Source organism: Harpia harpyja, chromosome Z (assembly GCF_026419915.1).
Source record: "Harpia harpyja isolate bHarHar1 chromosome Z, bHarHar1 primary haplotype, whole genome shotgun sequence".
NCBI classification, from domain to species: domain Eukaryota; kingdom Metazoa; phylum Chordata; class Aves; order Accipitriformes; family Accipitridae; genus Harpia; species Harpia harpyja.
In genome coordinates this window covers 113,689,465-113,714,710 of record NC_068969.1, presented here as the reverse complement: position 1 = coordinate 113,714,710, position 25,246 = coordinate 113,689,465, and the positions used below count along the sequence as shown (strand labels likewise).

At 37.6% G+C, this 25,246-nt stretch overlaps 1 protein-coding gene across 4 annotated transcripts in view; it reads left to right on the top strand.

Annotated features, from left to right (window-relative positions):
* DYM (dymeclin) overlaps positions 1-25,246 on the top strand; it is a 221,720-nt gene that overhangs the window by 22,997 nt on the left and 173,477 nt on the right. For all 4 annotated transcript variants that reach the window (XM_052775920.1, XM_052775917.1, XM_052775919.1 and 1 more), the window contains 6 exons: positions 1,020-1,072; positions 1,753-1,846; positions 3,206-3,339; positions 10,305-10,377; positions 22,092-22,217; positions 23,836-23,978. In XM_052775920.1, coding sequence (XP_052631880.1) covers positions 1,020-1,072; positions 1,753-1,846; positions 3,206-3,339; positions 10,305-10,377; positions 22,092-22,217; positions 23,836-23,978 — 623 coding nt within the window. The remainder of the gene's footprint in view (positions 1-1,019; positions 1,073-1,752; positions 1,847-3,205; positions 3,340-10,304; positions 10,378-22,091; positions 22,218-23,835; positions 23,979-25,246) is intronic.

Here is a 25,246-nt window from a genome sequence, read left to right as displayed (position 1 = left end):
GTGAAACACTGGAACAGGTTGCCCTTTAGGTGTTAATATTGGGACACCTTCATACTGCTTAATGTGGCATTGGACACAATATCTGATTATTATTTGTCTTTTTTTTTTCCCCCCATCTGTTCAGGAAAAATATACTTCCCATGTATTCTTCTGTTTTGTTTTCAAGGATCAGTTACTCTATACTGGTAGGTTTGTAGCAACAGAAGTATATAAATGTCTTTTGATGCAGCTGGTGTTTACTTTCAGCGGTTGTTGGAAGGTTCTGCTTTAGTGCTTTATTGTTTTCAGCTGATGGTTTTCATTGAGGCATACCAACAGGCAGTTAATGAAGTTATGAAAAATTTGGTATATCTGGTGTGATTGTTGCATTAATAAAACAACATTAGTTAAAGGAAAGTGGTGCTTAGTTTGAGGTTAAATGTCGGTTTGAGGACTCTTTATGCTTTTTAAAAAGATGTTACTTCATATGATAGTTTGTGTCAAAAATCAAGCTCTTTCTGTAGGCTGCCGTTCTATGTGTATTTTCAGTGGCATCAAGCTAAGCATGGCAGTATTGAAGCCACAAAGGTGATAGAACACAAATGATGTAGTGACATCATTTCACCTTGACAAACAATTCACTTTGCAATATTAGTGTCCTGTTTTATTGTCACTGTACTTCAAATGCATGTTTTACTGCCTGACGCTAGGATGACCGAGCACTGGAATGGGTTGCTCAGAGAGATTGTGGAGTCTTTGTCCTTGGAGATACTCAGAAGCCACCTGGATGTGGTCCTGGGCAACTGGCTCTAGGTGGCCCTGCTTGAGCAGGGATGTTGGACAAGATGACCTCCAGAGGTCTCTTCTCACCTCAACCACTCTGTGCTTCTGTGGTATCTATGTAAAGCAGCTAATGGATTGGTAAAATTAAGTGCTTCATAGAAATATTGTACTACTGTTTTGTAAAGAATTTTCACTTCAAGTACAGGAACCTAATTGCTTGTGTAACCATTTTTTATTTTCTTTTCCCCCTCCCCTAGTGCTGACTTAAAGCTCTTGGAAGAAGCCACAATCTCAGTCTGCAAGTCTTTAGGTGAGAAATTGTGACATCTTAACTTCTTTCCATGTGCTTTATCAGAAGAATTAAGAAACAGCATACATGTGCACATCCATGTCTTCAGTATACTTAACTCTACTTGTATGTGTTCCACTAGTAAGATTAGTGTAAAGAGTGTATTTATATATATCTTGGACTTCTAGAAACTTCCATTGTTAACTGTTTTATAGAACTTGAAATTACTGAAAGGTTTAAAACAAATAACTTGATCCTCACTACCTCTTTTTCCCTCTGCACTCTAAGCTGATTAGTAAGGGGAAAGAATTAATCAGAGGATGAAAGGAAGGGATAATGTAAATGTGATCAACAATGTTTCAAGAAGGTAAAAACTAGTTGTGAAAACCTGCCTAGGTTTCTGACAGGTGACTGTTGTGCTGTAGACAAGTCTTGGAAAGGAAGAAGTAGTAAGAGCTCCACATTTGGGATATTTTAAATCTAGGATGAAAAGTATTGTTTAGAGAACAATTACGGAGTAGTAAAGCATGTACTGGAAAAATCTTAAAAGAAGAACAAAGCTGTACAGGAAAGCGGACATACTGTGCTTTATGTAGAAATATTTAAGACATTGAAATTTGGTTTCATTCTGTGTATTGTTTGAACTAAATAGTGTCAACTTATGCATGCTATATAATTGTGTCTTATTTTTCCTCATCTAGTCGAGAAGAATCCTCGAACAGGAAACCTTGGGTCATTGATTAAAGTCTTTCTTTCTAGAACCAAAGAGTTAAAAATTTCAGCAGAATGTCAGAAGTAAGTACCTGGAAAAAAGCTGTGTGTGCCATTTCAGTTTTTAAATGTTCCTTTTGGCGCTAGCTCTTCGAGTTTTTTACTTTGCTAGTTAACATACTTACAGACCAAAACTTAGAATTCTCTTAAATTGTTGTTTGAAACAGAACAAGTATCTAGTACTTTCCCAAACACAGAAGATTAAGTGTAATAGGTAAATAGATTGCTGGGGAAAAAGACATGTTTGTGTTCATCCTCTGTGTTACATAAACACATTTGTGGACAAATGGTGTAACTTCTGCTTACTATGGTTTAGAGCTGTTTAAAAATCACCTGACCTTTTTAGCTAAATCTTAATGTATGAAACAGTATTTTATCTTGGAAATGTTTTAAATTGGATTGGATTTGAACACAAACATCTGTATAAAGACATTGCTTTCAAATCATATCATGCATCTGCCATTGGTTTTGCTTGCCCCTTCAGCAGTAGGAATTAACTTTTAAGAGGTTACGTGTGCAGCACTGTATAGTTTTTGCAGGAAGCTTTCTGTAATTGTTCCCCCACACCCATAGACAAATGTCTAACTCTCATCAGATTTAGGGCTTCAAAAAGGAAGACTTTCTCTTTAATGCCCCCTTGCTCCTGGGGCTGCCCTCAACCTTTTTGCTTATATCTGGAGAAGGAAGTTATTCCTGCCTGGATAGCTCCTGCTGCTTTAATCCAAAAATACTTTGAAAATACAGCTTCAAGTAAGAGCTTGACTATATGCTGTTGTATGGGCTTCCTAGCAGTTGCTTATTGGGACTCAGGAAAATGTAACGAAGCTATATTCCCCTTGCATTCAGAAAGCTTGGAAAATATCTCTGTGTGTTGCATAGAAGAATCTTGCTATATTGTGCTTCTGAAGTCCGTAAATGCCTACGGTTATCTGAAAGCTATTTGCCTGGGAAAAGTGCTAAGGTTCAAGGAGCCAGAGTAGCTTTCGTATCAAAGCTGTTGAAAATTTCCAAATGCCTGGGTGGCTTGAGTCTATAGTATCTAGAAACCTTTAGAAGTATGCTGAGCCACCTGGTGAGCTCTTCAAAAACTGGTACTTCTGGCAACTGTGGTGTTTTTAACAATACAGACTTAGTTAGGAATAATTAGTTAGGAATAAAAGTTAGGAATTGTATTCTCTTGGGGGAAGAAAAAAAATACTTCTTTTAAACACATTTCCAGTTTGCTGTAGCATCAACTGAAGACTCCCTGCTTAAGCACTTTGGCTTTTCCTTGCTTCAACTGTAGGAACCCCTTTGTCTATGGCATGTATTTTCTTGTGGTTTTTGATGCATGTTTGCAGGTTAAGCATTACTGATTCTTGTTTGTTTCTGCTTCTTTTCTAGTCACCTCTTTATTTGGCAGGCTCACAATGCACTGTTTATTATTTGCTGTTTGCTGAAAGTGTTCATCAGTCGAATGTCAGAAGAGGAGCTGCAACTTCATTTTACTTATGAAGACAAAGCACCAGGCTCATACGGTAGGTATACACTAGTGCTAGTGACACAAATATCCCACCAGAGACTAAAAAGTTCTGATGTTTGTAGATGTGGCACTTAGGACATGGTTTAGTGGTGGACTTCGTAGTGTTAGGTTAATGGTTAGACTTGATGATCTTAAGCGTCTTTTCCAACCTAAATAATTCCATGATTCTATGTTTTGTTTAGACTACGAATCCCAAACTTTGCTTTAAAACTAGAAACAAAGTACCAGTGAGGTTACATGCAACATGTTTACTGTTCAGGACAACCTGTGAGATTGGAAGTATGTAGTCAACAGCAAAACTGATTGACTTCCTTCAGGGTCTGAAGTAATTTGGTGTAAACCATCTTCCTTTGTATCATACATGTGAAAGAGAACACCTTCAAAATGTGATGAGAGCTTTTCATTACATATTGACTGTCATCTTCTGCTAGAATTAAATGTTTATTAACAAGCTGTTGACATGTTACAGGTTCTTACAGCAAAATAGACCTCTTAGAGCAGGGTTTAAGTTGTTTGGTTTATTTTTTCTTTAAACATTTGTATTAAGTTTAACACGGTCATTTATTTACAAACTTAATTTGGCATTTTTTTAAAGAGCTGTTCAGAAGTGCTGCTGTAGACCTACCTTAGCTTTAGTTATTTTCATACAGTTTGAAAGGTGGTAACAGTTCTTTTCAGAAGAGCAGAAAAGAGTTGGGGTGAAGCTGACCGCATACTACTGTAGGAACAGTGACGTTGCAATTATTTAGTGTTTCTTCTCACATATGTTTCATAAACTGGCAGCAGCCAGGGAGTGAATTGAATGCACATTTTAGGAATCTAGTGAGGGAAGATAACAGTACTATGGTTAGAACTGATCTATTGAAAAGGCAACTGCGAAAATGTAATTAGTGGGCAGTAGTTTATACAAGAGTATGGGAAAACTCGAAAGAATTTAAGCAGAATATTCAAATATAAGTGCATCTCCAGGAAATGGAGCCTGTATTATGCAAGATGAAAGATGGCAGGGAAGATGCTCAAATAATCTAGCTGTTCTCTTTCTGCTATCTGGTCTTTCTTTTTGAATGTGAATAATGTGAATGCGTTCAAAATCAGTTTGATTACAGCAAAAAGAAAGTCATAACACTGTCACAAATCTTTGTGTAGTGCTGTATCAAGATGCTCTTATAGAACATGTGATGGATAATGCTGGCACAGGAGCCCTGATGAACCCTTTGCTTCGTCATAAAGATACTGTTGAGTTTGTAATTGCACGTTGTTTATAGCATAGAGCCAAAAATGGTCTGGCAAAAAGGAATGGTATCAGAATGCTAATACAGTGCAAGTGAAGTGTGGAAGAACAACCAAAAGTATCTGAGTGTGGATTTCCCTCAACAGTCTGTCCAGCAAGGACACGTGTTGAGAATGCCTAATAGCTGCTTACTCACTGAATGGTGAGAACTGTTCATTAAAATCTGTTTAAGTCCGTGGCACCCGTCGTTGCTCTGGGGAAATCAGACTTCGCGTGTCAAAAGATTAAGTGCTACATTTTGAAATGGTTTAATGTATTTTAAACTGTGATGAGTAATCTCCAAGAATGAAGTCAGCTAACCAATGCATTAGAAATAACACCTGCTCATTATAAGCTATCACTGCAGACTGCCTATGGGTTTATACTTAGTTTAAAAAAGTTGCCCACCTCTTGCTTCAGTGGTATAGTGTAGCACAGTAGAATGGGTGGAAAAGCTGAGACGTTTTGTTAGCTTGAACCCCTGTGATTTTTATTGCCTATGCTGGGAGTTCCTCACAGCGTGGTATGAAAAGTGATTCTTGTCACTGGGGTAGATCCATGTTTATACCATGTCTAGTAGCACTTGACTATAATTCACAGTGACATTTATTAGTGATAATTTTGTGCATATTGATGGCAAATGTACTTAGCAATTATCTTTGAGCAGATTGTTTGCTGGATGTTCTTGATTAGGGAGGTAATTGTGTGTGGTCTGCTGATGAGAGCAGGGGATGGAGGCAGGAAACGAGCTCCTCCTTCGCTCGCCCCGCTCAGCCGTGGCTCGAGTCCGCTGCCGCTTTCGGCTCGGGTTTCCGATTGGAGAGGATTCTTGTGACCTTCCTCAAGGTATTGAGGTTCATAACGTGCTGTGTTTACGTAGCCATTGTTTTTGGTTCCTACCAAATCGTCACACAGTTTTTTTTAAATATGTATAGAGCGTGGCAATGGGGTGAATGCCTTCCTATAGCTTTTATGCTTAGCTATAGGAAAAGTGCAGTATCAATAATGGAGTGTAATAAACTGCTGTTGTGTTAGGGGCATTAAAGTAAGAAGAAGAAATGAAATGGTTTTTTGTTTGTATTTTTATAATTAAGTCAAGTGTAGTTTTCTTGAATCTTTATTTTTTATTCTTTGGAAACTAGAGCATGCCTTGTTATTGTGAATTTTACACAGATTTATTACTACTTTTACTAAAGTTTTATATACTTAACGGTATCTTTGGTGAACATGCTTTTAAAAAATTTAAGTTCTTCTTAGTTGTCCTTGCTGTCTTTTCATTTACCAGAGCTTGATATTATTTTAATATTCTTCAATTGTGAGTGTGATAAAACAAACCTTATAAAATACATTATTACATTAATTATATAATGTAAATAAAATATCCATATAGATGAAAGCTTTAATATAATGTCTGAATTTTGAAGCACTGTTCGCTTATTTTCTTAATGGCTGGTGAGTAGTTACTGGAAAGAACAGTACAACCAACCAACAGCACAACCAACCCCTCCTACGATCTGTTTTTGTATGCTTTGTTCAATCTTACAGCCTTCTGAGAAAGGGTAACCATTTTTTCAGGATCATCTTAAAACTCCTTTGGAAATCAGTGTGTGGTGGTGTTTGTTTCTCTGTTTAAACTATGAGTATCCCTTTTTTTTTCCTTCTAGTTGGAGAATATATCCCAGTACCATGTTCTGTGAGTTTAAAATACAGCACGTCAGGCTGCTCACACTGCAGTCAGTCAGAGCTTCAGCACCTGCCGTGCGATATTTGGTATGTCGGGCAGAAGTGTGTACTGTATAATAGTAATGATGTATGGAAAATATCCTTGTCACTGGCTACTCAGCAATATGTCTTGTATTTTGACAGGCTATATAGAACATAGCCACTATTGTTTAGTTAGCATTTTTTATAACTGTCTTATCTGGAAGAATTCTCCTCCCAGGTTTTGCAATTCATATGCTTTCACTTTTTCTGAATGTCCAATTTGTGCTTTTTCCTTCTAGGCTGTGTTTTAAGCTCAGAAGAAAGCTGTGCAATTGTGCTTTGTGTCATAAAATGTAATTATCGAGTTTTTTCATTTTTCAAAAAGTTTGAGTGCATGGATATGTTGTAGCCTACCGTTATAAAGCTGTAATGAATAAATTGCACAGGATCGAGTCCCTGCTAACAGCACTGGTTACTGATTTCCTTCACAATAGTCAGACCATTAGTAGAAGTTTGTTCTTTTGACAGTTTTCAGATGGTTCTTTGGCTCAGGAAGTGCAACCTTTGCCTCTTCATCCATAATTGGGAATTTGCGTATAACTTTGGAGGATGTTGCACAATTCTGGTTGTAGGAAAATCCTTATAGATTCAGCTGCAAAATCCTGATATTAATAAATCCTAAACTGGACTTGGCATATGCTGATCTGAAGCTGGAGTTAGTCTTGCTAACACAAATCCTTCATCTTTCAATGAGGCTTCCACTGTCTGTATCCCATAATTTCTGCATGTTCTTTAACTGTATTGTGGTTCAGAGGTGTAAGAGAGCACATGCTGTGTATTGTATTCTAAGTCAAACCATCAATTCATTTAACCTATTCCCTGACCTGTAGTAGGGAACTTTATTCATTCTCTGTAGAGAAGTTTTATCACAAGGCTGCTAAGGACTGTATTTGGTGTATTATAGCAAATAAGAGGACATAAAGGAGGGAATAAATAACAGTACTTTTACTGCAACCCTTAAATGATTTCATGAGTGTTCAGCTATCATGTGAAGGAAATGAGGGATGGCAGTTAGTTTATGTACTCATTATTACTGTTAAGTGAAAGTTGGGAGCTTTTGAGAGTCCTCAGAGCTGAAGATCAAACCACAAAACCCGAAGAAGCTTTAAGTCTGCTGGTTTTGTAATTAATTGAATGGGTGAGGCTTTTAGGTACTGTTCTACAAGTAATGAATTATTTCATTACTGATGTCCAGGGTCTATCCTATCTGTAGGAGCAACAGGGCAGAAAAATGAGTAACATCTAAGATGAGGCTACACCTTGCTATGCCTGAATATCTTATTGACATCAGACACATCCAGCTGCTACAGCAGCTCAGATCAGGTCGTGACAACATAGTAGTTAGGTTCTTGAGAAGAAAGATTGTTTTACTGTCTATGTTAGACCCTGTATCATGGCCAGTGAGGGAGCTGGGCTGGTTTAACTGGAAGTGGAGTCTCCTGGCATGTATACTTTCCTTTGGATAAGCCATTTTGCCTGTGTACTGTCTGCTAATCCAGTGTGTGTAATGTGTGTAGCTTTGAAATGTTAAAAAAAAAAAAAAAATTATTTATGTAAAAAAAAAAAAAAACCACCACCAAAAAACCCCCAAACAAACCCCACCAAAAAGCCAGAAACCCCACAATGCAAGTAATCCACATGTTCGAGGACTTAAACATGGCTGATGAAAAATGGTGCCGCGTCATAACTGGGCTTTTTAAAAACTGTGTGTGTTTGCAGCTACTTCTGCAGTGTGATAGAGCTTAAAAGATGCACCTATGATTACTCTTTCTGCAAGTCTGCTCTAATCTTATCTGGACAGATTCACCCTTTACTTATTTTCCCCAAGGCTTTACATGTGTCTTTGATCCCAGTATGTGATCTATTAATGTGAATGAGTATTGTGTGTATTGTCTTTATCCTGCTATTGAAAAAGGCATTGTTTATGAAAACACATAGTGTTCCATGTTTATAGCTTTCTCTCACGTTATAGATTTGGCATGCATCCGCCTCATTGTCTCGGCAAGACAAGAATTAAACAAGAATGCATGTGCCCCAATGGGGAAAAGGATACATTAATTATTGCAACTGAATCACATTGATTACAGCAATTAAGCTTTTTTTAAAAAAAGAAAAATAGTTCGAGAACAGCAGGAAAGACTAACATCTTCCATTCTACGTGATTGTGCTAACCCAATATTTTCTTGCTTTATTTTAAGTATAGTGTGTGGGGGGGAAAAGCCCTCTTTCATACTCAAATAACATTATTCTCTCCTCAAATGAGTTGTGTATATAGCACGGTGGAAGAAATGATATTCTTAAGATGCATTCACTTTACTTTTTTCATCCTTTTTCTTCTCTCCTCTTCCCTTTCCTCAATTGTCAAGAGAAATAATTAGGTACCTTTTGGGAATTAACAGCAGTCTTGCTCTATAAGCATTTTCTAGATTCAAAAAAACCTTAGGAAACTGTCACGTTCCAGTTACATTAGAAGACATTATCTGGGCTTCATTATTGGCTGTGGTTTCTGTCTAAGGTTAAATAGTCCTAGCAGTTCTCAGTTTTTACTAACAGGAGCTACATTGTGTTACTCATGGGGAATTCTATATAAAGGAAACCATGTTTCCGTGATAAAAAACTGATTTCCTTTAGAATGTGCAGTTCACTAGGTGACAATTTTTAATGTGTTTTTAATAAACCGATTGTGGAAAGAAATAATTTTGCTTTATTGTGAATATTCCCTCTGGTGTGCTTCTTAAAATTGAGTCCTGGATTTACGAACAAACTTGGGTTAAACAGAGTAACACCACCATAACCTGGCTATAATGTTGTGTTTATTGCAAGACTTATTTATTTGAAAATACAAAATAAACAAGCATTTGGGTAATCATTGTGCTGCAGTGCTGTAATGCCTATCAGGTAATGCAGAGGGAAAAACTATGCCTGCTCTTAGGCCATTCAACACAATGTAAAGCCCTATACTTCTTTGTGCTGTAGGTTTCCCTTTATAATTTTATTTTGAAAGCAGAAAAAATCCTGATGAGCCAAGAGATTTATCTTCTATTTTGTTAGTATTATATGACAACTTCAAATGGTTTAATAAGCTTTTTCCTCAGTAAGTCTTGCAAGTCTTTTGTTACAGTTGCTTTTAAAAATTGTAGTGCTAATGTAAAATACCACCAGTTTTACTGCTTAGAATAGTTGCATTTTTTAAAAATAATTTTTAATCGTCCCATGCATTTTGTCACATTGTGTATGAGTAGAGAATAATTTCCGCCCACTTAAAATGCACTCTGGAAATTCATGAATCCATACTTGTCATTGAACTATAAAAACCTCTTCAATAAATAGATGTGTATTCATGAAAAAATAGTGTGTAGATTTAATTGTGTAAGAGCAGCAGTGATGTGTATGGTAAGCTGCATTCATTTGACAGATCACAGTTTAGAATATTGTTCCGTGTATGTTAGACAGATGAAACTGTTTTCTATTTCTCTCTGCTTATTCGTCACTTGAGATTAAAAAAAGGGGTGGGAAAATATGCGACGTGCAGGGAATTTTGAGAGGAGACTTGAACTGTGGACCAGTGAGAAGTCACTAGTGATCAGTTCAACTGTTGGTAATAATGCCATTTAGTGTGACCTTGGGTAAATAGTAAAGTAAGGCTTGATGTGCTTAGTATTAGCATATTTGTACAATATCAACATCTCATTTAACTTATCCAATTGGTATTAGTTATTTGTTTTATATATAAAAGGGTAAGCATCACCATTTTCTCTGGTGATAATCCCAAGTGCTTTCTATTTCAGGAAAGAATGCTATCTCCTTAAACTCTTCTAGTGTTTGTTCCTTAAGTAAAATACTTTTTGTCTGGATCCATGAGTTTAAATCTTTGCTTTCTTTTGGTATTTGAAAATCCAGAAAACCTTTGGTATGCTTCTTTTCAGGAACAGAGTGTGAAGACCTCATAGAAGAGTTGCTGTGTTGCCTCATCCAGCTCATTGTTGAAATTCCCCTCTTGTAAGTTGGCTTTTTCCTTTTTTTTTTTTTTTTTCTTCAGCCTCCTTCTATAAACTGAGCATTTGAGAGAATATAAAACTTAGTGTGATGGGGTTATAATGTTTAAATACTTGTATTTGAATGCTCCATGTGATGGTGCAGTACTGATAATGATAACCTGCTGCCAGTACCAGCCCTGAGTATTCTGTTGGAAGTACATGATGAGCATCTCACACCCAGTTCAAACTATCAACAGAAATTATCCTGTTTTATTTTGTAGGAGTTTTGACGTTTGTTTCAGGTGCCTCTGTCAGCACACAGACGGCTACTGCTAACTTTTGGCTAGAAATGGTTGTGCTAATGGTACAGGGAAAGGTACGTTGGAGGTGTCGCATCTGGGGGATGCAGCGAGGCGCTAACAAAAGTTCCCCTTTGCAGTTGTGTGGGTTTTTGAACTGCATGTCCATTACATAAGTCATATGACTTATTTAATACTGATTTCTGAAATACCAATGAATTGATGTCTGAAAAAGAGAGAAGAGAAATGAGTAAGTGGAAAGTTTCTGTAGATCTCCAGATTTGTTTATATGGCTTTTTTCATGCATCTGCTATATTTGAGATTTGTTGATTCTACATCTCATTGGAATATGTGTCATGAAACATACTTCAGTATTACATGAAGGAGAACTTACTTTGTTCTTTGGAAGTAAAAATGTTTTTCTACACCTGTCCTGATAAGTTTTAACTTCGTTTTTCCCCAAGATAAACTTTACCAAAGATAGTGTTAGCAATATCTTTTGTGTTAAATTGCATTGTAATCTGTGCCTAAAATGTAGTGCCCCAGTTAAAGCATCACAGCTTTGAGAGAGTTTCAGACTATCTATTATAGTGTAGTATATAGCTCTGCTGATGATTTAGTTTTTGTACTTTGGATTGTTCTTTTGGTTGGAAAGCTGACAAAGATGCAATAGTTTTTGAAACATTGCTCTCATTAAATACAACTCTGTCAACATTACATGAGGGTTTTGTGTAGGTAGTGTGTAATGAATTAGTGATATGATTTAGAGTGTCATTCTGCAAAGCTTGTCAGGACTTCCTGGAACAGATACACTTTTTGTTTGGAGCAGATTAGAGGAAGTACAAAGGGCTGAAAGGACTGCGATATATGGGCAAGTTCATAAATCCTGCAGGGTTTTATTTTTCTTTCTTGGAAGTCCAATGTGTGTGTGGAGTCCAATATCATTTATTCTGTCTTTCTGGCAGAAAAAGTTTTACAGGAATGATTGTTCTTAACCCTTTTCAACAACTGAACCTGTCAGCATCTCTATTTCTGTGTGAATGTGATTGCTGGGAATGGAAGTAGCTGTTGAAAGCACTTAGTTTACTATATAATATAATGATAATAATGGGTTATTAAAAAAGGAGAAGTTATAAAGCCGGTCTATAGTCTTTAATGTTCAGCTGTATTGAAAACATACTCACTCACTTTTCATGAGAGAGAGATGTGGAAGGTTTTTGGGGTTTTTTGTCAAATAAGTTTTCTTAGCTAAATTTTTCCTGAAATAACTTGCTACTGAATTTTGAATAAGATACCAACATGTACAAAAGTGTACATTATTGTCTTGTTTACCAGTATAATATGTTTAACAATGTGATAATGCCTTAACTAATGATTGTATAGTGATATCATCGAAAGGGAAGTAGGGTAGGGGAAAGGAGGTGTGGAAAAATTTGCTTTCTCTAATACACAATCCAACTCTGTTCTTCATAGAGATGTTATAAGGCTGAGACATTTTTGCTCACTGTAATATTAATTTTTTTCAGGAGAATGATCAGGTTTATTTCAGTAGTGAGTTTACTTTTTACTTCCCTCCTTCTCCCTGATCAGAGTTACACTGTAAATTCTTTCCCTACTTTGTATCAAGGGAGTAGTTAATTTCTGTCTTTAGCTGGAATAAATCAAGAAAATTACAAGCCTAGTATGTGAATTTTGGGAAGGAATAGATTGGGTGCAAACCATGAAATATTCAAACTTGTAATGATTTGTGTAGCAGGACTTAGGATCACTTGCCACAGGATAGGCAGCTTTGGCAGCTTACAGTAGCACTGCTAACAGAGTGTCTGTCAGTAAAGCTGCTATTAAAGATGAATTTTTGTTGTGACAGACCATTAAAGTCTTCATGCTGAGCCTGTCTTTGAAGCGTCATTCAGAATAGCAAAGTTTTTGTTAGGAACATTCAATAGCCTTAACAGAGGATTGTCACAATTGGTTTGTCCCTTGGGTTCTGTAGATGCAGTTTCATGAAGGAGTGGATACAGCTGGCAGCTGCTGTCTAAATATATTGCTTCTCTATACCACAGTTTAAGCTGCTTTTTGTCTCCTTCACCAAAATGCTAAGATTATTTTTACGGCATGGAAGACCATCTCCTTGTCCAAACTGCAGGAGCAGAGGCACCTGTATAACAGTCCTGCACTCTTTGCTTTTGAAGTTGTTCTAAATGTCATGTCAGGTGCTTTTTGGTGAAAGCAGTATGCTTCAGAGGTACTATAATTTTTTTGCCCTCTCTCTAAATAATTTCAGATGTGCTGTCTTAAATTTTTTTTTTTTTTGCAAATGTGTTACTGAAGAGTGGGCAGCATTGCTGGATGATGCTCTGTAGATACTGTTACAGAGTAGTGAGAAATTTGTGATTATAACATAGATCCTATTATTCTTCACTGTTGAGTATCATGTTGTGACGATGTATGTGAAAGACAACACATACTGTTGGGAGGAGAGCTTATGATACCCGTGTGTGGTATTTTGCAGGCAGGTACGTAATCTTAACCCATGTTCCAGACTGACCAAAAGCAAGCATAAGAGTTTGGGCTTGGCAGGGGCACAGAGTTCGTGAAGGCTTGAGTCTTTCCTGAGCGTGGGCAGAGCTTGCTCTCACCTCTGAGCTTGCTCTACTTAGAAGCCTTGGCAGAATGAGCTCATGTCTGCCTACAAAATAACCTACAGACATACTTGGAAAACGCAGGTGGGCAGTCTAGCTCAAAATTAATAAGGAAGGTGTGTGAGATGGGGAAGACGACAAACGGTTAAGTCTGTAACCCACCTCTCCATATCCCTTACTATGAAATATAACTGAAGAACCAAAATGTGTTGATTTTTGTTGGGAAAGGCTGCAGAGATGTACGGCAAAGCATATCTAGGAGTGTCTCAGAATTGTATACGATGAATTTAAGGAACGTATTTCTCAAAGCTAGTTTATATTGAGGAAGGCAAATGTGCTTTAAGGTGGTTACACTCAGCATAGCTAAAACAGGTTGTAGTAGGGACCATGGGTCTCTGCAGCATTGTGGCTCTGTATCTCAGAGTTATTAAAAAGATCTTGAATTCCCCTTTTGAAAAACAGGCTCTGCTGCATTGTACAAAATGCCAAGGAAAAGGTTTCATGTTTAATTTAAAGACATTTTATAGAAACTACAGCATTATTGCTTTTCAAGAATTAGACTTGTTCAGTCCCTTATAACACTTGCGTTACAGTGTGTTGATGTTTGATTTATGGCTCCCTTGGGTATGTTATGGATACTCTGCTTTTTCTTTGGTTTTGTTAATGTTAGCACTCAAGAGTGTACATTAATGATTAAAACTGCATAGTCAGCAAAAAGATGCAACTTCAGTATTTAACTGTATGATTTTTATGTAGAAACTATTGCTAACATTTAGTTGCAAGATAGAGCTCCCAAGGCTTTAAATTATGAAGGCTTCTTTCAGCAGCTTGTTAAGAGCTGGTATACATAACTGAACATCTGGTTGTTATCAGTACATTTTCACTTCATTAAAAACTACAAATACATATGGAGGAAAAATGAAATACTGTGATCTTGTTACATCACTGTTAAGTAGCACCCTGTGGTGCCAGTAGAATTTAGTTGATATTTCTATTACATTCCATTATTTTTTGTAGTTACAATTGTTTTAGGTTGCAATCTTAGTTACTTCCAAATTTAAATGTTAACAGAGTTTTGACTCATTTAAGGATGCTCACTACATTTCCTGGGAGCTTAAAAGTCAAATGTAGGAGGAAGAAGGGAGATATAATTGATTATAAAGCTCTATGGAATCATTGCAATGTAGGAATGATGCCATGTACAGGCGATGAGAAATGTTTAGGCTTTTTTTCGTTGCTAATTGTGAGCAGTGAAGAGGTTAAGAACTGTTTACTCTCCTATTTCAGGAGGGTCGTATTTTTAATTTTTTTGTTACTTTAAAAACAATAAGTCAGAATAGTGCTTCTTGTAAAAAAGGGCTATTTAAGGAACTTTTATCAAGATTGTAGTAGCTCCAGTATTTGAAGAGCTATTTGACTTCAGCATTTTTGGCAACTTTGTCTAATCATCAAAGGGAAACTTCCATCTGTTGAAACTTAGGTTGAAGCTAGCAAAAATATCCAAACTGAAAGAGATTTGTATTGCTTCATTTTGAAGATCCTCAAGGTTTAAGACTGTTGTGCTCTGTGTAGGAGGTATCTGATGAGTATAAAGGGAGTTTTACTTGCTGCTGCACCTTGTGGTGGTGCAGCAAATAAAAAATATGTATTTATTTGGAAGATTTTCTTCATCACTTTTATATCCTTTTTTCTGATGGCAGTTGTGTGGCCTCTTAAGTGTCTAAAGGTCCTAAGCAGAAGAATTTTTATCTATCTGTCACATTCTTCTTTCTGTTCCAATTCTAGTCTAATTTAGTTTTTATTTTAGACTTAGATCAGTGTTTCTCTATGACCTGCCTTTTCACTAGCCGTGCTTTAACTTACATTCTGCTTGTAACAAACTTTCTAATCACAGCGCATAGTTATCAGAGGTATGTACTCTATCATACATCGTGCTGTATATTCAAGCTCCTAATAGTCTGCATTCTCTGTTATGGTTTTCAGCCCTGTCTTCACAAAAGATATTGGATGCATCTTGAAAAACACCTGCTTGCTAGTATTTGGGTTTGGTCGTTAGTCTGGGCACCAAAGACACCTAGGCACTGAAGTCAAGCGTATCTCTCTTTGGCGCCTTAAGAGTTTGCAGACTGTTTCAAAGCAGTAACAGCGACCAGATTGACAGGCATAAGCCTTTTTTCTCCATTGCCTAGACAAGCATGAGACATAAAGAGATTATTGCTGCCACTACATCAAGATGGCTCTGCCTTCAAACCAGCACATTTGAGAAGTGGTGTTATAGAGAGACTGTGGAGCAGGTCTGCCGTTCACGCAGGCTGCACGGCTGGAACACAGGACGTGATTTGTCTGGTCTGGCTCTGTCCAGATCTCTGCAATGGTCTATGGTAGCTTTTTTGCACACATGGGTCGTCTCTGTGGCTGCCTTTTCCCTGAGGTTTGAAAGCTACACAAGCCCGGACATTCGAGCGGTCCATTTTTATGGGTATTTGGATTGCTCTCATGTTCTGTTCTTTGAAGGGTAAGGTCTTTCACTTAGATTTAGTGGGTATTGCTAACAAGACTTGTCGATAATGAAAGGTAAATACAGAAGAATATAGATTCTCTGTGCAACATTTAAGTCCTGGACTTTTTCTAATATTTTTAATCTCTAGAGGGAAGAACTGAATGCCAGTGAGGTGAATATGTACACAGCCATGTAGTCTGAGATGGTTTAGGAATAGGTCTGGGAATAAAGGGTCTTGAAACCAACTGTCATTTTAATCCTTTAGATACTCTCTTTAGAGTATTTCCATCTTTTTTGTTTTCTCGCTCTCATTCCATCTCCCAGTCAAGAGTATCCAGTGTGGAGGAGATGCAGTAGGAAATGTCAGAGATGCTCTCTGTTTCCAGTTGGTGTTTCTTGAGTGCCCCTCTGGGACATCTCCCCAGTGCTTGGAGTCAGCTGTAATGAGCATAGTGCATTATCGGCTGCCATGGTGCGTGTGTGGCATCAGTGGGTGTAAAATTAGGAGTGATTCCAAGAGGAAAGATTATGTTCACTTTGAGTTGTTGTACTTGTATCCTGAGACTGATAACCAGATATTCTACTTGCTTTTCAGCTTTCAAAACTGATCCTATTCTCTGTGGTGACTCCTCTTTCACCTTTCTGGTGGGCCCTCAGGAAGCAGGGAAATGAAACCTGGTTCCTGTACGATTTGAGAGTTTTTGTATGAATCAGCCCTTTTGGCAACTCTCCTAAATTAGAAAATGAGTTACCTTTTAACCTTTTAATACTCAGAGTAGACAGCTCTGGCTGGGTGAAAGTTCAGGAAAATATTTAAACTGGGAGGGGGTTTGGTCTAGTGGTGTGACTTGAAATTCAGAGGTTTGTTTCTGACTGTTCAGGCTGTTTGCTCTGTAGGTGTGAAATAATTTATGAGCTCTCAGCCTCTGTTTGCTAAGGTATAGAAATAGCTGCATTTCATTGAGTAATTAAAGTGTTTACAACAGCATGTGCCTTCAGAGTGGTAATTGGAGTTCCTAGCTGAGATTTTCTTAATATATTGCCTCTGTGCTTCATCTTGGTTCCTCTTTCACAGACCTCCCTCTCGGAGGCAGGGAACAAAGCTGAATGATGTGGTGAGCACAGAAAACAGTTGTGAGCAGAGCTTGGCGTTGGAGAGAAGCCAGCAGCAGCAGGATGGTGAAACGTAGGTAGACTGTTGAAGTTCTCAGTAGATGACACTGATAGAAGGTCATCCACATGGTTTTGAGTCGAAAAAGCAGATGCCAGGACACTGGGGAGCTGAGGTTTTGACAGGACCATAGTTCTTGTTCTGTGGGGGGCGATTGCATCATTTGGAAACAGTAATTACACTAATACCTCTCCCCTTACCAACTTAAATACATAAGCTGCTGGTAGCATCAGATTCCGGCGAACTGCTTCTATTGCTTTTACTTGAGTCTGCAGGAGTAGACAAGCATATTTTGGTTTTTGTATTTTCCCCACGGGCTACAATTGACAGATGGCCTTGCTATTATGATCTTCATGTTTTGGTCTGCTTCAGGCTCCAGCGTTTTCTTTGTAGCTCAGAAGAAATCTACTTCGAAACCTAGTGATGTGTCATGGTGTGGCATCTGTTTGCTATGTGGTACCATTTAGTGTGAGCACTTGTCTGTGGGTGCAAGTAATGGCAAGCGTTCAGGCTATTGCAGTTGGAAGAGTTATTGCTCAGGCAGGTTGCCTTAACTGGCTGCTTGTGCGTGCTCTTTTCCTGTTTCCACCACAAAGAAGATCTTTCATTTTTGTTAAAGATTACTGTTTTGACCATAGACCTCTTTTTCAGACATTTGGAACTTTTTAAGTGCAGTATCAGCATTGTGATATATTTGAAATAAGTGTCTGTAAAAGGGTAAGGTGAAATCTTGGTCCAGTTCAAGCCAACAAAACCTTGTGAGGGTGTGATATGCAGATAGATGGTCTGGTGCCATTCTCAAGCTCCAAATGCCTGAAGGTTGATAGCTCTAATGGAATTTACAAGTCTGCCACCACAATTAATAAATGAAATAAATCAATAAAAATGTATGTTCTTGATGGAAGACCAGAAGAGAAGTGATATCCTTTCCAGTTTGTATCCTGGAAGAATTAGTTACTCTACCAATTTCTTCTAAAGCAGTACTTCTTTTAAGTCTAAATGCAGTGCTGCTTTAAAGCAGTACTCCCAGGGCCATAGGTGTCTCAAATTGGAGTCCAGGATCTCTGCTATCTATCTGACAAAAGGGATTAAGATGGAAAGTGTCACTGACTTACTAGAATTTTTGTCATTTGATTTTAATGAGTTGTCACCTAAAGATTACTATAATACAAATTGTACATGGTTGTTTAAAAGCATTCATTGAAATGATCTGGTATCATTGCTTTTGGAAGGAATCCATTGACCTATCAACTGTTTCTCATTGAAATGTAGATACTAAAAAGTGTGTTAAAGATATGCACACATTTATGTTATGCTAGCATCTAGGAGTCTTGCATTTTGTAGCTCAAGTTGTCATTCTCTAAAGAATTCATAATTTACAATAACAACGGATACATATGATATGTCTTTGCTTTAGAGACTAAATGTGTATATATAAGGTTTGTTGCCAGAAATCAGTTTTAACTTGGGTGTCACAAGAACCTGGACCTATTCCATCTGGTTAAAGAAACAGGCACTTGCTTTGTGTCACTGTGTAAGAAATGTGATACCAAGGAGGACAGCTACTTGTAATAAGGAAAGAACCCAAACGCAGGAGAGAAACGATTGCCGTGATTTCTAGAGTTCAGTCTATGCCAGATTGTTCCCTCATGAAAAAAGTATGTCTTAAGAGGGACAAAAGAATAATAGTTGTTAGTTTGTCTACCCGATATGGGAATATGTCTTCCAGTGTGAAGGAGAGAGAGAAAAAGGAAAAAAATTAAGTGAGAACAACTATTGAAATCTCCAAAAGAGAAAATCCAGAACGAGGGGGGAAAAAAAACCCAAACCTGTGTATGCTTTGGTACATTGGTCTATGAAGTCCTTATTCCTAGGACATGAGCTTTATCTGAGTTCTGTGGATTTTGTTTGCTTTAGAAGACACTTTGGAAGGAAAAAAAAAACCCCACAGAAACTCAAGTCATCATGCAGTTCTTCTGGTTTTCTGAAATAAATAGCTAAATAATTTTGACATGTAATTGATACATGAGTTCATTATTTCTAGTTTCCTCCTTATCTGCAAGCAAACAGTTTTCAGAGGAAGTTGGAGATCAGCATAAATTCCATGTAAAGTCGTCCTATATGACCGATAGCTTTGAATAAAAAAAAAAAAAAATCAAAAAACAACCCCCCCTATTCTATAGTCTCTCAATATAAATAAACAGTATTTTCTTTGAAGTTAAAAGAGGTTCCTGGTAGTTCTTGTGACCCTTTAGAAATGCTTGAGTTTCAGAAAACTGTACATTTGACCCTTGGCGGAGAAAATAATTTTGCTCTGAAGCTTTATCCTTGTGCTGATAAATTAAGGGTGACTGTAGCTGAGGGGTTACCCCAGCTATCAGGACTCTGGTTGTGTTTATGTCAGAGCAGATTTAATTTGAACAGATTCTACAGGTTGAGTGGAATGTTTCTGCAGTTAAATGTGCCCTAACTGGGTTTTGAATCGAAAGAAAATGAAAATAACTCACTAACTGGAACTGCACGAATTCAGCTTGCTTTCTATTTTTTTTCTTTCAGAGTTACATAAGGGTATTGAAAGCAGATCTTTTTTTCCCCAAAAATGTACTTAATACATTACAGTAACCTCTTTGTTTATTTCTTTACACTGAATCTTAGAAAAATATAAAATAATTTTGTAATGTCTCTTCAAATTTGCTATTCTACTTGTATGGTTTGTCAGAAAAATAAGTGAATGAATGATTGAGATGGAGAAAAAGTATAGTAGACTCTAAAATTTGTTTCCCCTCAGCAAAGTGACCCAGTGGATGTTGTAGTGTGTCACGAAGTTAGCCTTTTCATTCATCAACTCAGGGTTGGAGATGTTATTCTTGTATTCTCAGCCTTGGTAATAATAAGCTTCTGATTTTTTGTTTTCTATAGCTAAAAAGCATTTTTTCCAAGCTGTTGTTTTTATTTTGATAGAAAAACTTTTCTTAATTTTTTTTGCTGGTGGCTAAACCTCTAATAATCCATATATATTGGTCTTCCTTGCTTTGCTTGGGATGAACATGGGTAGTGGATTGCAAAGCATCACTGTTCTGGAGAGGGAGTGGGAGCCGTTCCTAGCTCAGCCTTGTTTCTGGCTGAGATGAATTTGCAGTGGAGCCAGATCACAGTGTAACCTCTGGCCTGATCTAATTATCAGCATTTACACTGGCTAACTTCCTCAGTAGTGGGCAAAAAGTCAGGTAACTCACAAAAACTAAAAGTAATTACAATGTACTGCATGATTTTAAGGAAGAGTGTTATTCAAGCAGTATGTTTCTTCCTGACATATATAACTTAAAATGTTACAAATTCAAATACTTAAATTATGCGAGAGAAAACAAAACCAGAGAGTTTGCATAACCTTCACTTTCAAAACATTTTTGTATCAGAGGTAGTGCGGTTCTGTGGACTGTGATCCAGGAAATTGTGATTCCAGTTTGCTCTTGACTTTGAGCAAATCACTAGCATGCTCTTTGCTCAGAAACTCTGGCCTAGAGCTACTGCAGAAGAGCTTAACTTAAGCTGTCTATACACCGTGATGCATGAAACTCTTCTTCTCATGCTTTACAGTAATGCACGTTATTTACAGTATTTCTAGCAGCACACTTGAGAATATTAAAGTATTTGAGTGTGCTAAAAATCAGACTGATTTCTTCTAAATGAAATCCTGTTCATTTTGGTAAGGACCACACCAGTTCTGATCCTGAGACTAATGAAGAGTTTTACTCCGGCCAGTCTTTTCTGTGGTTTATCAATCTTGTTTCAAGAGAGATTGAACTGTAGTTTTCAAGTCATTGTTATTTGAAAGAGCACTTAGTTTTATGTTTATGCTTGTTTTAACTCTTAAGAATAAAATTTTTGGAAGGTGACATTGTAACAAAGAAAAACTTTGCATCACTGCTTAAACACGCATTGATGCTGATTTTTTTTTTTTTCATTTTTTAAATTTTAGAGATCCTATAAAATCTTTGAATTTGAGAAGTATAAATAGATTTTGAATTTCCAGTAGGTCCCAGGTCAAAAAACCCCTTGATAATTGATGCTGGACAGCTTTTGTAATTTAATGATATTTGATTGTGAAGCATACAGTGGAAATTAAATAGTAACAGTGGGGAAAACTTTAAAAGTACTTAATGACAATCTTTCTAATGGATTACAGGATGGTACTGTTACACCAAATGAAGTATCTCCTTACTTTTGGAGGAGGTAGAAATGGTCTTTGGTTGAAAGCAAGAATGATACTGGTTCATGTCCAAGTTATTTCATTGTGTTTTAAAAGGTTTTATGTAGTCTGCAATCTATGACTGATTAAGGAGGCAAATGCCATTTTTCTTCCCCTTTTAAAAATAAGATATGTCACAAAGACATTATAGGCTGAGGTGGGAACAGAAAGCACAAGATATCCCAAATAGTGGATCTCTCATCTATTTCGCTGCACAGCCTTTCCTAATTAACCTTAACTTAATGAGCTTTGCTAAACTGTCAGGTATCAGTATTTAACCAGTACAGCACATTCTTTGGGATTGGCTGTAATATCTTCAGACTTCACTGTTACCTCAAAAATACCATTTTAAACTGAACAATTGTATGTAGTATCTTGATATTCTGAGCATTTCTTACACAAACTAGCATTTGTGTATTATTCCTTTCTTAGGGATCCACTTTTCCTGGCAGATGGACCTGTGTTTGGCTAGCTGGACTTTTCCCTGACTTTAGCATGATGTTTTTGTGACAATTTTATTTAACAGGACAAAGGACATGCTTTTGAGATATATTTATTATTTTTAGAGTGAAGCGTAGTCTGGAAATTGCAGCTGGAATGTTCTGGGCAATACCTCAATGTTTTTACATTGTCTTCTGGCATATTGGGGGAGAGGGGAAAGCTTATATCTAAGAAAAACAACCCATTGTTGTTATGAAGAGATGTTGCTTTTTGAGTGGGGTTTTTTTTGAATTTGTTGTTTACGTGTTCCCAATTGAAACTTGCTGTGCTAAATGGTGTATAACCTCAGGTGAAGCTACCAAGTGTTCTTGGAAGTCATTTTGTAAACAAACCCAGTAGATTAATCTTCATAAATTTTCATTTTTTTCCTGCAGAGATATTACATACAGCATTTCCTTGGAAGCTGTGACAACTCTCATTGTCTTCCTCTCCTGCCAATTATTCCACAAAGAAATTCTACGAGAGAGCATCATTCACAAATACCTGATGCATGGTCGATGGTATGTTGTGTTCTGGGGTGGTATCTAATGGCAAAGCAAATGCTTCTGATCGCTTGTTTAGACTGTTTGTACTTGAAAACAAAAGAGAGCGAAATACATTTTGGTAGAGAACTTGTTCTGCTCAAAAGAAAGCAGAACACAAAAGCAAACATTTGTAAAGGCTGCTGGAAGGTTTCAGGTTTAAAGTTCACAGCCCAGACTTCAGTAAAACTATTTTGGAAGCCATTTTTGTTTTTGGTAATTTCATTAACTTAAAACAGCTTTTACTTTTCAGGATGGCTTTTTTGTTTCAGCTATGGGTCTTTTCCTGTAACACTGCAGTCTAGAGAACCCGTGTACCTCAGAAATGCTAATGAGCCTTCTTGCAATACAAATAAATAGCAGCCCCTCGAAAGATTGCAAATACGTGCTACGCTGAGTTTTAAGCTGCAATAGTGGAAATACTTAGCAGGTGGTAAACTCAGTCCTGTGAGTAATACTACTTGTTCTGGCGAGTGGGTTGTTTTGTTTAAATGCTTTGTCATGGTGGCTTATACGCATTTTAGTCAGGCTACCATTCATCCTCTTTAAACTTTAAATTCCATGTGGGCAGATTTTTGGTAAATGTGTCTATTGTCTGGTTTTCTGAAATTTCTACTAGATGTAAGAGAGAGGTACTGCTCTGGGGTGACACACGAGGAAAGGAGGGAGGCTCAGCTTGCCTGCGGGCAGAGGGAGCACAGGGCAAACTTCAGCAATATGTGGGCAGAGCAACTGGAGGCAGAAGAGGTATTTGTGGGGTTTGGTGGTACTTAAATCTCAGCACCGAAGGAATTGAGGGTTTGGGGCAAAATGGGGAATGCTTGGGAGAAGAGGTAGTATGTGTAGGTCTGAGTTGGGAGTAGTGGGTACCTGGCCTCTGGAGACAGGGGTGGGAATTCGGTGACTGGGAATCTAGGGCAATGCGAAGAGCTGGAGGGGGACTGGTTAGAGGGGACTGGAGTTCATCATAACACAGCCCCTGTCTGTTCACCTCTAAATCACATGGGAATGGGAACCAACTGTTTGCCTCTGTGGAAATCCTTCTCTGTTTTGGAAATATTGTAACCTTTTGTTTAAAACCAACAAATTTTAAGTGCATTTGTCAAACTCACTGATGTGAGGTCAGATGTTTCGTTGGTCTTTGCAAATTGGCCCCAGTCAGGCACACAGACAAAAATATTGGGGGTGTGGAGAAAAATACTATTGTTACCTGTTCTATGTAACCAAAGCATGGAGGGAAAACTAAACAAATACAATGTTTCTTTCTCTTGTGTAAATATTTTCCAGTTGTGTCTTGAGGTAAAAGAATATGAGTCCACAAATTACGTGATTGGTTTAAAAGTGATATTGAAAAAAGAAAAAAAATAGTTTCCATGATCCTGTGGTTGAAGGTGCTTCTGCAGAGCCCTGCTGAAGTCTGTGCATCTTTGCATAGGCAAGACCTTGGCATTCTTTTCCTTTTCAGTCTGCTCAGCACTGGGAGAGTTACTGTCTGTGTTTAATGCCAAACACCAGCCTCTGCACCCTGCCTGGGCTTTGTTGTGCCAATTTTTTGCAAGCTGTGAGTCAACTAAAGCTGTTTTCTTTTTCTTTTCAGTCTCCCATATACCAGCAGACTTGTGAAAACTTTACTATATAATTTCATTAGACAAGAAAGAAGCCCTCCTCCAGGGACCCATGTCTTTCAGCAGCAAACAGATGGAGGAGGACTGCTTTACGGAATTGCATCTGGGGTGGCAAGTGAGTCTTATTTTCTATAAACTATATTTCAAACTTTATGAAGTTTTGCCTTGTATGTGACCTCTCTTACAAACACACCTGTAGCCCATTTCTTTTTCAACAAGTGATACTGGTGTGCATGCTCAGTATAGAAAAGCTGTCTACAGGCCTGCTTGGATTGTAATCATATATGGCCCATCTCGAGATGTGTTAGAATCTGAAGCAATTACATCTGCAGGCACTGCAGGGATACCTGCAGGACAGCACATCGTAAAAGTAGCACTTAGGCCCTATTTTTCTTTTATTAAGATATTAAAAAAACTCCAAACAAATGAACAAGTAGTGCCCCATTTGATAAATCATGTGCTTCAAGTTACTTAAAATGTTGTAAGAAATACTTTTATGTGCATATTTTATTCTTTATAATCACTCAGTCGATATGGTGACCTGCTCTGTGGCTCTGTTTGAGCAGAAGTTTGGACTAGGTGGTCTCAGGAGGTCCCTTCCAGTCTCAAGGATTCTGTGATGTAAGGGAGTGACCTAGATAGGATTTTTTGTAACATATTGTAGTGTATGCCTTTCCCAGTAGGTTGACTAATGTTTTTTCCTGAATAGTATGACTAGATTCTGACCTTTTGTGGGTGGACTGTTTGCTATAGAGAGATATCGCCTGAAGAATATGAAAGACTTGATGCTGTTTTTTGTTGAGAAAAAGGGTTCTCGTGTTTCTTATACTATATATTGTGTTTTGGTTGGTGGTTGCTCTCTTCCCCACACCAGATGTGTTTTATTGGTGTGTGTATTACATATAAAAATTCTTCCTAAGGGTTTTTCTTTTCCATATAATAAGAATAAAATATAATATATTGCTAACAGTAAAGGTATATGTTATTTTCTTTTTCCCCGATAAACTAAATAACACTTTGCATGTCAGTTGCTGTTAAAACTGATACTATTTATTTTACTCTTTTGTGAGATCCATTCACTGGAAGCATCCCTAGGGGATATTAAAGTTCAGGCCGCAAGTGATCTGCCAGAAAATATTTTACAGTCTGTGACAGTGCACGTGGATCTCCTCATGGAGGCAGTAAAAGAGCATGTCTCTGTAACTTGGTGCAGCATAGCCTAAACACATCGCTGCTTCTACGTGAGATGAGGTTACACACAGCTCAGTGTGCTGCTGGAACATGCATCTCCTTTCTGGTTTCCAGTTTACACGCTCAAGGCTAGACCACTGCCATGTTTAGGCTGTGCCCGTAATGTAAATGCATCAAAAAACAGTCACTTGG